Source organism: Elgaria multicarinata, chromosome 5 (genome assembly GCF_023053635.1).
Source record: "Elgaria multicarinata webbii isolate HBS135686 ecotype San Diego chromosome 5, rElgMul1.1.pri, whole genome shotgun sequence".
Classification (NCBI taxonomy): domain Eukaryota; kingdom Metazoa; phylum Chordata; class Lepidosauria; order Squamata; family Anguidae; genus Elgaria; species Elgaria multicarinata.
The window spans coordinates 118,675,976-118,688,820 of NC_086175.1; the positions used below are offsets into that span (position 1 = coordinate 118,675,976).

Below are 12,845 nucleotides of genomic sequence, written 5' to 3' on the forward strand. Positions count from 1 at the left end.
CTGAAGCTTCGGAGCCGGTTGGCTTCAGCTTCGGGGTGCCTCAGGCTGAGCTGGAACCACCTCGAAAACGAGCCAAAGCAGGCCGAATCAGCCCTCCTCGGCTCAGATTCGGTGCCTTGGCCGGAGGTGGTGCACAGCCCTAATCTCAGGCTCTTTATAAGGTTTCCTAGGCTGGTGATGGAAAGGAACAGATGAGGGGGCAGGAAAGAAATTGCCTTGGTGGAATAGCATCTCTCTTCTGAAGCAGTGTCTTCCTAGCTTGTTGGAGGACTAATGAAGCAAGATCAGTTTACAAAGTTAGGTTATCATACCAGTCCTATATAATACTAAAGTGACAAATGCTCTTTAGCCCCCAGAGTCTTGAAGATCTTTTCAGATGTTCGTTCCTTTGCCTGAACAAAATCAGTGTTTGTTACTTTCATTTTTAAAAACACACACAACCCACAACCTTTATCATCTTTGCTGAACATTAAGCACCTTAGGTTCCCTTAATTGTAATTTAAATGCTGTTTGTTTTCTGTATGTTTGTTTGCAAAATTAAGTAAAATGTTTGTTTTTTTAAAGTAATGAAGGTGGAGAAGAGGGGGTGAGTGGAGATTCAGTTATGTTATTACTAATATCTCTGTGACCAATAAGAGCTTTAAAATAAAAATATGTTCTTTTAAAAATGTGAAGGGGGTTATAGGGCCCCTTCTAGGGGGGTTATAGGCCCCCCCTCTAACAGGGGGTTACATGATGGACTAGTTTCCACCCCAAAAAACCTCTCTCTGGGCTTATTCAAATGTGAGTGCGGGAAGGCTGGTTAGGGGAACTATGAGGCGAAGAATTAGGAAAACCACGTCTGACAACTGTGTGGTATGCTATGGTTTACTTACCGTTCCCTGCATCATAGCTAGTCCCCTGGCCTCCCACCAGTAGCGGTGGTTATCTCAGCGGCCATTGTGACAGGAAAACATATGCGCTGGTTGCTCCATCCACTATGCACTATGCAATGGCAACTATAGAATCTGGTCATGATGCCTAGAGTGTCACCAGAAGTAGAGAATGCTGTAGATGTCTGACCCTATGGTCACTGCATTTTTACATGGAATGGCTGTTTTTAGGTATGGGGAGACCAATAGATGACACAGTAGGCCATCCTGGAGCCCCTTAACCCCACTGCAGGGGGGTGGTTAATTAGCCATCGCTGCTGGGTTTTTCTTCCCTCATATGACATGCTAGGCCACGATGCTTCACTTCCCAACACTAAGCACATTGGATTAGCATTCTCTCTCTCTCCCCACACCCCTTTTGCTTGACATTTCTCTTTAATCTCTTGGAAGCTTCTATCCCTCAGCCTCCGTCCTAGAAACCTAACAGTACTCACTGGAGCTCACCACCACCATTATCCTCTCTAAGAGCTCCCTCTTCCAGTAATATCCTTGGTTATAAATACATTTAGAGAGAGCTGGCCTGATGTTCAAAATATGTTTAATCCCTGGGAAGCAAGCCCAGAAGTGGAATAACCTCTCCAGTAAGTTCCCCCACCTCCTAAATGCCATACTGTCCACTGCCTGGGCTAAAGGCTCAACTATACTCCCTATTGCCTGGGTCTTTGGAGACCCTGCTTACTCACCTTAAATTTCTTTTCCTTCATAGAACGATTACAAAAAACTGTCCATGCAGTGCAAAGACTTTGTGGTTGGACTTCTCGATTTGTGCAGAAACACAGAAGAAGTGGAAGCCATTCTGAACGGAGATGTTGAACTGAATCATGGGGAGCGTGGGCGTCCTAGCCTCAGCCGCTTAAAACTTGCCATAAAGTATGAAGTCAAAAAAGTAAGCTCTGATGTTATTAAAAGCAGCCAATTGGGTTGAAGGTCACTTTCCATTTATTCAGTAGTGGTAGTACGCAGCACCAAATAGTTCAAATAGCATAAGTCTTTGTCCCAAAGATCTGGCAGGCAAAGATAGATCTTAATGGAGCTTTCTTGGTAGTTTGGAAATGCATTGGACATTTATGTATCCTGCAGTACATACACAGAGAAGTGCTGGTCTTGAGCAACCTGTATGACTTCCCATGTTCTAAACAAAGCAAAATATATCTCCTAATTTGTATAGCTCTTTCTGCATGCTTTCCCTGATTCCAGCATATCTCTACAGCTGGGAATGATGGGAATTATAGTCCAACACATCTGGTGGGCAGGAGTTTGGAGAAGCCTGTATTAAGAGAATATTGAGAGAAAAAGAACTGTTTCACACAGTAAAAACCAATACTATATAGTGCAGGAATTGTATGAATTACATAATTTTGAATTTTATACAGTGACGGAAATGAGATTAAGCTTCTGAAATAGGACAGAACATTAGTTATATAAAAAAAATAAAAGGACACTAACCTAATTCACCAGAAGATAAAAATAATTTGATGGATATTTCACATTTGCTACCTTCATATCAGCGTGGATTTGCTCCTTTGTTTTGCTGGGCATACATTTTCAAACAGCCATTTAAATCTATATAGCATTCCAAAATTAGTATATAACGTCTTGATTAGGAAATAGATTTTAAAAATAGACTGGGAGGTTATGGATATGGCTTCAAGTCCCATTTCTGCAGTAAACGGCATTAAATTTCATCTTCAATTTCACCCCAACAAAAAGAGGTTGTCGCAGGACACACAGTCTTGCGGAGAGGAGGCGTTAATATATGCTACAGTCATAGTTACAAAATGTACAGTAACTTTGGAAGTGCAATATAAATAATAAAGAGTAGCAATTGTGGAGTCCGTAATGCTGTGAACATATAACCAATACAACTTTAAGCCAATTTTGTATGTGCAGGAAAAACTAAAGAGAGGAACCTCTTTGTCCTGCCAGATGTTTTTGGCCTACAACTCCCATCAACCCTAGCCAATGGTGAGGAATGATGGGAGTTGTAGACCAAAACATCTGGAGGGCCACAGGTTGCCCACCCCAGATCTATAGTGTCCATGAGGTGCTTGATATAGATAGATACCCAATTTCCATTGAATTCAATGGGACTTACTTCCAAGTAAGTATTTTGAAGACTACAACCCAAATGTGACTATTCAGATACTATTAAGTGCATCTTACATTTGCAAAGGCAGTAGGCCTCTCCAACAAGATGTGATAATGTAATAAGTAGGGATGGATACCACCATCATGACTGGATTGCAAATGTCCCAGTGAGATATACCATTTGCTCGACACAGCCGGGCAGTTTTATGTTCCTATTTGTAGCAGGAATCGTCTGGGGAAACTCGTTGGAAGAAAAGGCTTATAAAGAATGAAATTACTGACTACTAAATCTAGTGTGTCTTCTGGACAAGTAATCAGAATTCCCTGCCTTAAATAGCTCTACATTGCACAAAGTGGTTTCTTCCATCCATATTGCTCTACATCTTTGGTGATAGTTGGTGTGATTACCTGGATCATTTCTGTTTTACTATGTTCTTTAGCAAGCTAAATTTTGAAATGGGTGATGGATTAGTTGTAATGTTCTCTTGTGTTCCTTTTTTTTTTGGTCATTTAGTTTGTAGCACATCCAAACTGCCAGCAACAGCTCCTCTCTATCTGGTATGAGAATCTGTCAGGCTTACGACAACAGACCATGGCGGTGAAGTTTTTAGTGGTTCTTGCTGTTGCTGTTGGGCTGCCCTTCCTCGCGGTGGCTTACTGGATTGCTCCATGCAGTAAGGTACTAGTTGGTGCAAGCTTTCAGCAGCCTTTTTAAAAATATATTCTGTACTCCGTTTGCACACAGGTTTGAAACTAGGCTAAAATGAAGCATACACACTAATGAGAGAGGCACTTAGCAATGCTTTATTTACAGTTATTTGTTTTAATGGAGAGATTGAGTTCTCAGTGAAAAGCAGCAAACACATTATGTTAAACTACATTTTTTCATTTGTGTTAGTGTCAGGGAAGAGGGAGGGGAGAAGTGACTGAAAGCCATCATTTATTTTTTATTTTTGTATCTGTGCTATGTATTACCTACATATAAATATACACAGACTATGAGTTCAAACCATAAACCTGTTAAACAACAGGGTTTGTATTTAATGCCATTTAAATTGAGACAGCTCGAAAGCTAAGATTTGTTACAGCATCTGCTTAGGTTGTGGAATATCAACAATTATGACAATAACATCTCAAAACATAATGCTATGCTGGTGTTGTGGTGATGTTACCAGAGCATGGCAGGCAAATTCAGCATGGCGCATGTTTACATCAGGATGGAATTGCCTTTAACGTAAATTTCCAGGAGAGTAGATCTGTTCCGTAAGAAGATCAAGAGCCTTGTGACATATTAAAAGACTAACTGTTTTTATTGTGTCTATAGACAAAAGGCTTACTTCTTGTGATTAATCTGTTCTTCTACGTGAAAGCTTATGTCACAATAAGCCAATGGATTGTAGCAAAGTGGTAGAACGTGCTTTGCATGCAAAACGTCCCAGGTTCAATTCCTTGCATATCCAGGTAGGGAAAGGAAAGACTCCAGCCTGAAACCCTGGAGAGATGCTGCCTGTCATTGAAGACCATTCTGAGCTAAATTGACCAAAGGTCTGGTTTGTTGTAAGACAGCATCTGATGTTGCTCTTTAAGGTGCCCCAGGTCACTTTACTCTTTCCTTTCCCATGCTGATAACCTGCAGTGTGAGCAGAGACATGAATGGCTGATCTTCCTCTGCTTTTTGAGAAACTTGAGGATATATGTGTGCTGAAGGAGCCAGATTTTCATTGTTCTCCACCACATTTCACCTGTTCCCATTTCACCTCTGGCTGCACATATGACCAACAGCTTGACTTTTGAAATCCAAACACACCAACATCCAATACTGCATGCAATTCGTAAAGCTGTCACTTGTTTTTCCCCAGACTGTTCAAGTGGTATTTCTCTCTGCCCCCAATTTTGAATTCTAGGAGCACTGAGATCAGCAATAGTTCCCAGTGGTTTGGTTTGGAGGATTGTATCTAAGCACTTCGTGCATGTGTACTCCCTCCTCCCCACTTCTTTTTCCTTCTCATGTGTAGAGCTTTTTTCCTTACTTCCTGTTTGAATCAAACCACAGTTTGCTGTGATGTGGAAACCAGCACACTGTGGTTTGAGCAAGCCTGAAAAACCAGAATTACAAACCATGGAATTTGCAATATTGGCTGTGGCGGGGTGGTGGTGAATTGGGGGGGGGTGCAGAGAAGAGGGGCTTGCTTAAACTTCAGTTTGCTGGTTTGGATATCATAAGAAACTGTCTTGATTCAAACAGGAAGTAAGGAATTTAGCCCTATGGGAATGAAGTAGAGGGAAGGGGAGGAAGAGGAGCACAATACACACAGCTTCTCCAAACTTGTTTATTTCAATGCAATCTATGTCTAGATGTCTAGGCTTTATTTTAAAAGAGAAGTGCTGAATCAGGCCAAAAGCATACCTAGTTCAGCATTATGTTTCCACAATGGGTAACTAGATGCAAATGTGAAGTGCACAAGTAGGACATGTGCAATTCCAGCCTCCAACTATATTCCCTAGCAACTGGTATGCATAGGCATAGAACCATAGAATAGTAGAGTTGGAAGGGGCCTGTAAGGCCATTGAGACCAACCCCCTGCTCAGTGCAGGAATCCAACCATGGTGATGATATATAACCATTATGGCTAGTCATTGATAGCCTTTTCCTCCATTAATTTGTCTAATCCTCTTTAAAAGAGATCTTAGCTGATAGCCATCACTACATCTTGTGATAGCAAATTCCACAGCAGACCACGTGCTGTGCTAAGGGCTTACGTTTTTCTGTCCTGAATCTCCCTCTTTAAGTTTCAGTGAATGACCACAGTTTCTAGCATTATGCATGTGAGAAAACCTCTCCCGCACCATTTTCTCTACAGAGTACATAATTGGAATATACCTGTATCATGCCCTGTATCATGCCCTGCCCTCACTCACCTTTGGAGTTACAAAACCAGGATGATGTAGCTGTGGTAAGCCTAAGTAAAAAAAATCTAAGTAAAATCTAAGTAAAGATTTCTTTACTTAGAAATCTTTAGGCCATTAATAACCTCCCTCTCTGTGTAGCTTTAATTTATCATTATTCCTTTTAAATACATTGATCAGAAGAAGAATATAAAGCTAACCCATCCTCTCACACATTTAAGTGCTTGTGGGAGTACTTTTCCAGCATTTCCGAAATTTTCCAGCCAAGTTTTAACATCTTTGCCAAAAATACTGTGCTGTCTCTTTGCTTATCTGTTTTAGGGCCGAACCAAATGAGACACTGGAGATTCATGACTGATCAATCTCATATTTATTTTAAACTTTTCTTTAGAAGCATCCTGGGGTTGTGGTAAACCCCAACTGGCAGCCCCCACCCCCAGTTAAAGAAAAAGTTGTTTTATTTTTTATTAAAAATCAGGAGGGGCAGAGATCTTGACAGGCATCAAGGGATGTATCTATGTGCTCATTCTGAAATCCCAGATCTATGAACACATCTTTTCATCTTTTCTTGCAAAACAGTTTTTCCTTCTTTATACCCAGGACCCCTGAACATATAGATACAACATTTTTGTTGGCCACTTCACATATCTTTATGATGCTTTCTCTTGCCTCGGAAAGCCCGTGCCACAATAAATGTGTTTAATCTTCAAACTGCTGCAGGACGCCTTCTGTTTTAGATTCTTATAATTCGTTGCCTGGCTAATCTGCTAATAACTTGGTTTCCTTTGCTATTTCTTCTTCTTTCACGTATCTATCTTCTCTTGCCACCCTCCCCCCGCCTCCACGTCTGTCTCCCTGTCTCATAATCAAATGTGAACACAGGCAGATAATCATTTTAAAACCACACTGCCAAGGTATTTTGTTTATCATTTTCAGAGTGCATTTTAATCACTGCTGTCTTTAACTATCCCCTTGGAAGCTTTAAAAAGGAGCTTGTCAGTATCAACAGGGTTTATTTTGAAAAATGATCGTTATGTATCTGAGAAGACTCACTTATTATTTTTTCAAAAGAAAGGCGAAACTATTTTTAGGTTGCCATCCTAAACAAATGTACCAGGGCGTAAGTCCTGTGGAATTCAGTGGGACTTATTTTTGAGTAAATGTACTTAGTATTGCATTGTTTGTTTAGCTGGAGGAAAAGGACAAAAATAAAGAGTTGCTAAAGGATTTATCAGAGACTAGTTTGCCCAACATTTGGGTTTACCAGTCTTGACAGTGTTCCATTTATTAATATTAGTTTCAGCCATGTTTACTGTTTCGTAAACAATTTATCTCTCCTTTGAAGAAATAACATATGCCTCCGACCTCTTCGTTTCTCCTAGCTTAAACATCTGTGTTTTTAAAAGTAGCCCAGACTCTTAATGGTACCCTTTACACAGTAATTGGAAAATTTGATTTTAGAAATGAAGACTTCTTATCATCATCCATAAACAGAAAATGTTAATCTCACTTTTATTCCTGTTAAGAAAATGATTCATGAGATCTCCATAATAGACTTCAGTGTCTGTTAGGCTACTCTTACTGGCTCCTAGTAAATGTACAGTATTTCTGGGGAAGAGCCTCAGGGTATTGTGTATCCTGCGTTTCTGAGGATAGGCTTCTGTTTAAAGGGCTGGTAGAGGACAGTCTTCTGTTTGTAGACACCTTCTATTTGAAAGGCTGTCAAGTCCAAGCCCACTTGAAAGATAAATAAAGCCATAAGAAAGGAGAGCAGCGCCCACCTCCTGAACATAAGAACGTAAGAAGAGCCTTCCTGGATCAACCAAGGGTCCATCTAGTCCAGCACACTGTTCACACAGTGGCCAACCAGCTGTTGACCAGCGACCAACAAAGCAGGACACAGTGCACCCTCCCACCCATGTTCCCCAGCAATGGGGTATGCAGGCTTACTGCCTCTGATACTGGAGGTTGCACCTAGCCATTGAAGTTGCCCATTTATACAGTTAGCATCTGGATGGCAGACTGAGCTGGCATACAAGTAGTCACCTGGTCAGTTAGCTTAAGCAAATTTGATACAAATCTGTGTCCTTGTTTGTCCTCAATTTTCTCTCTTTTTTTAGTAAAGTCTAAGCGGACATCCTAAAGGGGCTATTGGAGAATTAAGGAACAGATTTTAGGATAGGATCAAATATCAGGATAAGACTCAAGGATCAAATATTAGGACATTAGGATGGGTTAGGACAGACCATTGCTTTAATATGCAAAAATAAGTAAGTAAACAAAACATAATTCTACTAGTTTCTAGTGAGAATAATGCAATAGAAAAAAGTGGCTTCTTTTACATTTGTGGCTGCAGATGTATGAAAAATAAAATTTACCAATGGGCAATGCATGTGTGTTACAAAGTGATTGGGCAAGCTTGAAAGTTGATCCTGCCAAGGTGTCTTTCAAGACAGAAACACTCCCCCCCCCTTTAATAAAATGCTTTATAGCATTTAAGAAAGCTATAAAGACTAATCTCTTCTGGCAGGCTTATCCAGTGGAATTTTAAGATGCTTTTAGTATGTTTTTAGGAAGTTTTTATACTGTTTGATTAATATTTTATGTATTCTATACTTGCTGTTGTTCCCTGCCTCAATCAGTATAGAGAGGCGGGTTAGAAATAAAATTATTATTATTAAAGGGGGGAACACAGCCTGTCTGGCAGTTGAGAATTGTCAGTTAGGGATAAGGCAGTTAGCCAGAGAATTTAAACGTTTTAAGGGTGTTTCCTATCCATTATTTATTGGTGGATCAATTTGATTTGATCAAATCCTCACAAAGAGCCCAGGACAGCTAACAACCTATATAAAAATATGTCACATAGACAACATTAAAAACATAATTCTAAAATCATAAATATATAGGAAGATGCAATAAAACCTTCAATAGAATCAAATATGACACAAACTCTTCACATTCTCTGACCCTGTCCTTCATATATTCTCATTATCATGCTTCCTTACCTGGATTTTATTTATGTGTTTATTTATTAGCAGCAGATAAATATTTGCTAAAGCAGCAAATAAATATTTGTGAAATATTTATTAGCAGCTGATAAATATTTGCTGAAACAGAGCTCTATACAATAGAGTGGAATAAGAACATCTTTAAGGTTCTCCTAAAACCCAACAAATAATGCTTCCTTTCACATTTATATATTTTCATTGCCTCTTTCCATTCCTCCTTTCTCCAAACCTAATTTAGCTACAGTCCTATGCACAATTATTTGATAGTAAGCCTCACTGAATTTAGTGGGAGTAACCTCAGTATAGATGTATAGGATTGCACTGTTAATTCATCTTGTATCTTTGCTTGTATGTATATAGTCTAATTCTGACACTTTGGGGCTATGTGAGTGAAAATGTGTACATTTAAAGCTAAATAGGAAAGTGAGCTTTCTAGGTTGCTAGAAAAATGTTTATGTTGACTTCAATTTTTCAAATGTACTTTTTTACGCCATGCAAACAGATCTGTCATAAGTGGCTCTATCATTTGGCATACATACTCTCTAATGTACTTATACTCTGGAATCTTTGTACAAGTGTGGCATATAATCTGTCTTGGAGGTTCTTTCAAAAGATGTTACCAGTATATAGGTAACCCTGGGTTACGTTTGACCATGCTTATTCAAATTCCTCACAAAACTAGATGGCATCTTAAAATAAGATTCAATTCTTCACTTTAGATATAGGTCATACAGAATTTTCTATTTCCAAAAATTACACTCTCATCTGTCTTTCATTTCTTTACTATATAGAATTATTAGCTTAACAATATTAAATGCAAAGGTCATACCTGCATTGATTCAAACACATGATACATTCAACATCATCTTAAGACAAGGCTTCTAAGCAGAGGAATAACAATTGTTAGTTTCGAGTTTACCAAGATGGTTTTCAGACAACACATTGGGGGTAGCTGATTTAAAAGGATAGCTCCCAGTGTTAGGTGTCCAAAGTCATCTTTATAGTTTATGGAGGCTATCAAATGTGTTTAGATTGTTTTACTTCCTTTATTTATGTCCCATTAAGCTACATTCCTAAGGGTACATTTCTATTTTTAAATCACTTATGTTTAAATAATATCACTGAAATTTAAACCTCTCATTAAGATAAATGATTATAACAACATACAAAGTAAAACATTTTAGAATGCAATGACACAATACTGGCATGTATGTGACACAAAGAACTATTTCTTTGACTGTGTTGTCTTGTGAGTATGTGTTCTCAAAACACATGGTGGGGCAAATATGGAAGATTAGCCTGTTTTTCTATGCAAGCATGAATCTAACAGGAAAGGGTATAATTAGACATGTAGCTAACAGATGATGATGATGATGATGATGATGATGATGATGATGATGATGATTACATTTCTATACTTCCCCATAGCTGAAGCTCTCTGGGCAATTTACATAAGATTAAAATAATTCAAAACAATATACAAAATTTAAAACCACAAAAACATGCAACATATACAGAAACATATATCTAAAAACAACTATAAACATTTTTACAAACAACTGTAAAAACAGGTCCAAGATCACTGAAGCTCATCACATATTGCTAAATGCCTGGGAAAAGAGAAAAGTTTTAACCTGGTGCTGAAAAGACAGCAATGTTGGCACTAGGCGGGACTTATTGGGGAGAACGTTCCATAATTTGGGGGCTACCACAGAGAAGGCCCTCTCCTTTGTTGCTGTCTTCCGGGTTTCCCTCAGAGTAGGCACCCGGAGAAGGACCTTAGATGTTTGAAAACATGCAACCAATGAAGAAACTCAGGGCTCATCTACACCAAGCAGGACATTCCACTATAAAAGTGGTATATAAAAGGCAGGAGCCACACTACTGCTTTACATACCATATACTGCTTTCATAGTGTTATATCCTGCTTGGTGTAGATGTGTCATGGGCCCCAACAGTTGTCAGTGCACTTCAGTACCACTATAAAGCAGTAGTGAAGATCCTGCAGTGCACTTCAATACCACTATAAAGCAGTAGTGTGGCTCCTGCCTTTTATATACTGTTTTCATATCGCTTTCATAGTGCAATGTCCTGCTTGGTGTAGATGAGCCCTGAGTTTCTTCATAGGTGGCATGTTTTCAAACCTTGGTGTGATCAACATTTTACCTTCATGACATTTTGTAATCATGCCTTTATTTCAGTAATGGGTTATTCTTGAATCAGAAGCTCTGGATTCAAAATCCATCAGGAATGAACATTTGGAATCGAAACATTTCACACCAGTAATTTCAGGCTAGTTCTACACCACTGCTTTATAGCAGTGTTGAAGTGCACTGATAACTGTTGGGACACAATCCATGTTCCATATACACTTTCATAGTGTTATATCCTGCTTTTTATTCCACATTTGTAATGCTGTTGCACAAGGCGTAGATCTTGGCCTCACTCATGCAGAAGACTCCTTTGATTAATGCATTGAACCATAGACTTGGAAAGTGCCATTTAGGTCTTTGAGTCCATTAGTCATTTCTTCTGCTGCTGTTACTGCTTGATGCTGCTTTTGTCTTGCATATCTTTCCTGGTTCTTTTTTTTTAAAAAAAGAAACCCAACAACAACAACATCCCTTTACACAGCAAACAAATTAATATGAGTGCTGACTAAATATTGGGGGCATGCAATGCCCCTCGCCCCATTTACACCTGGGAAGCAGAGCTGAGGAGAGCAGTTACTACACCAAGTAGTCCATCCCCACACAAAATGGACATCAGTCACAGTGAACATCAGCATGTTGGGGTGCTGCATTCCCCTCTGCTTCCTTGGTGTTGCTTTTTTCTGCTAGGTGCTTTTTAAACATAAAAGTCACTTGAAAGAAGGTGATGTAATTTATTTATTTGTTGTCTTCCCTAAACTATTTTTTTGCAGTTGGGTAGAATACTGCGTGGACCCTTTATGAAATTTGTGGCACATGCAGCTTCTTTCACCATTTTTCTTGGGCTGCTGGTCATGAATGCGGCAGACAGATTTGATGGCACCAAGCTGAAGCCTAATGAATCCAAAACAGATGGTGCAAAACAGCTGTTCAGGATGAAAACGTCATGCTTCTCCTGGATGGAGATGCTTATTATCTCATGGGTAATAGGTAAAAAATGTTCTTCAAAATTCCTTCTTGTAATCATAGCAGTGAACTGCATTTGCTTTAGGCATGAGATACAAATAGAAGTGTCTGTTGAATTTCTCATTCATTTCTGTAGATCTCATGTGAAGGTTGGGCCTGCAAAATGTGCCTTCTTTTCCTTTGGGAGGGTTGTGTGGCTCCCCACAAATACAGTCATGCCTTGAAATACCAAATCATGTACATTGGAAATGCTTGTTCAGAATGATCTGCTATTCGTACAAGTAAACACTTTCTGAATAGGATTTGTTAGGTCTGTGCCAATTAACCTGATTCCAAAACCCACCCCCAACTGACTTAAACGCAAGATACACAGCTCAGATAATACATTTGACAGGCATGTCTTAAGACACTCAGTAGCTTGCAAGTGACATGTTGTTATTAATTCATTTGTAATTTACATTTCAGAAGCCTAGAAAAAAGAGTTCAGGTTTCAATGTGTAAATGTATTACTCTTGAAATAGATACGAAAGGTAATACATCTTCCTTTTTTTCTTAGCCTTAATGCGGGGATGGGGGTGGGAGAGAGATGACAACTTATTTTGAAAGTAACCAAGACTTGGAAAATTGTTAGTGAGTCTGAAGAATGAACAACATACATCAAATGAAACCAAAGTTATTTCATTCCAAGCTGCATTATCTAAATAAGAATTAGCTCTTTTCAAGCCGACTTTTAAAAAGAAACTTGTCTCTTATAGGCAAGATAACAATGTGACAGTAATGAGCACATTAAAATA

General features: G+C 39.1%; 1 protein-coding gene across 1 annotated transcript in view; it reads left to right on the plus strand.

The window, feature by feature from the left end:
- TRPC6 (transient receptor potential cation channel subfamily C member 6) overlaps positions 1-12,845 on the plus strand; it is a 129,658-nt gene that overhangs the window by 94,582 nt on the left and 22,231 nt on the right. The window contains exons 3-5 of the mRNA XM_063127117.1: positions 1,639-1,818; positions 3,535-3,699; positions 11,859-12,075. Coding sequence (XP_062983187.1) covers positions 1,639-1,818; positions 3,535-3,699; positions 11,859-12,075 — 562 coding nt within the window. The remainder of the gene's footprint in view (positions 1-1,638; positions 1,819-3,534; positions 3,700-11,858; positions 12,076-12,845) is intronic.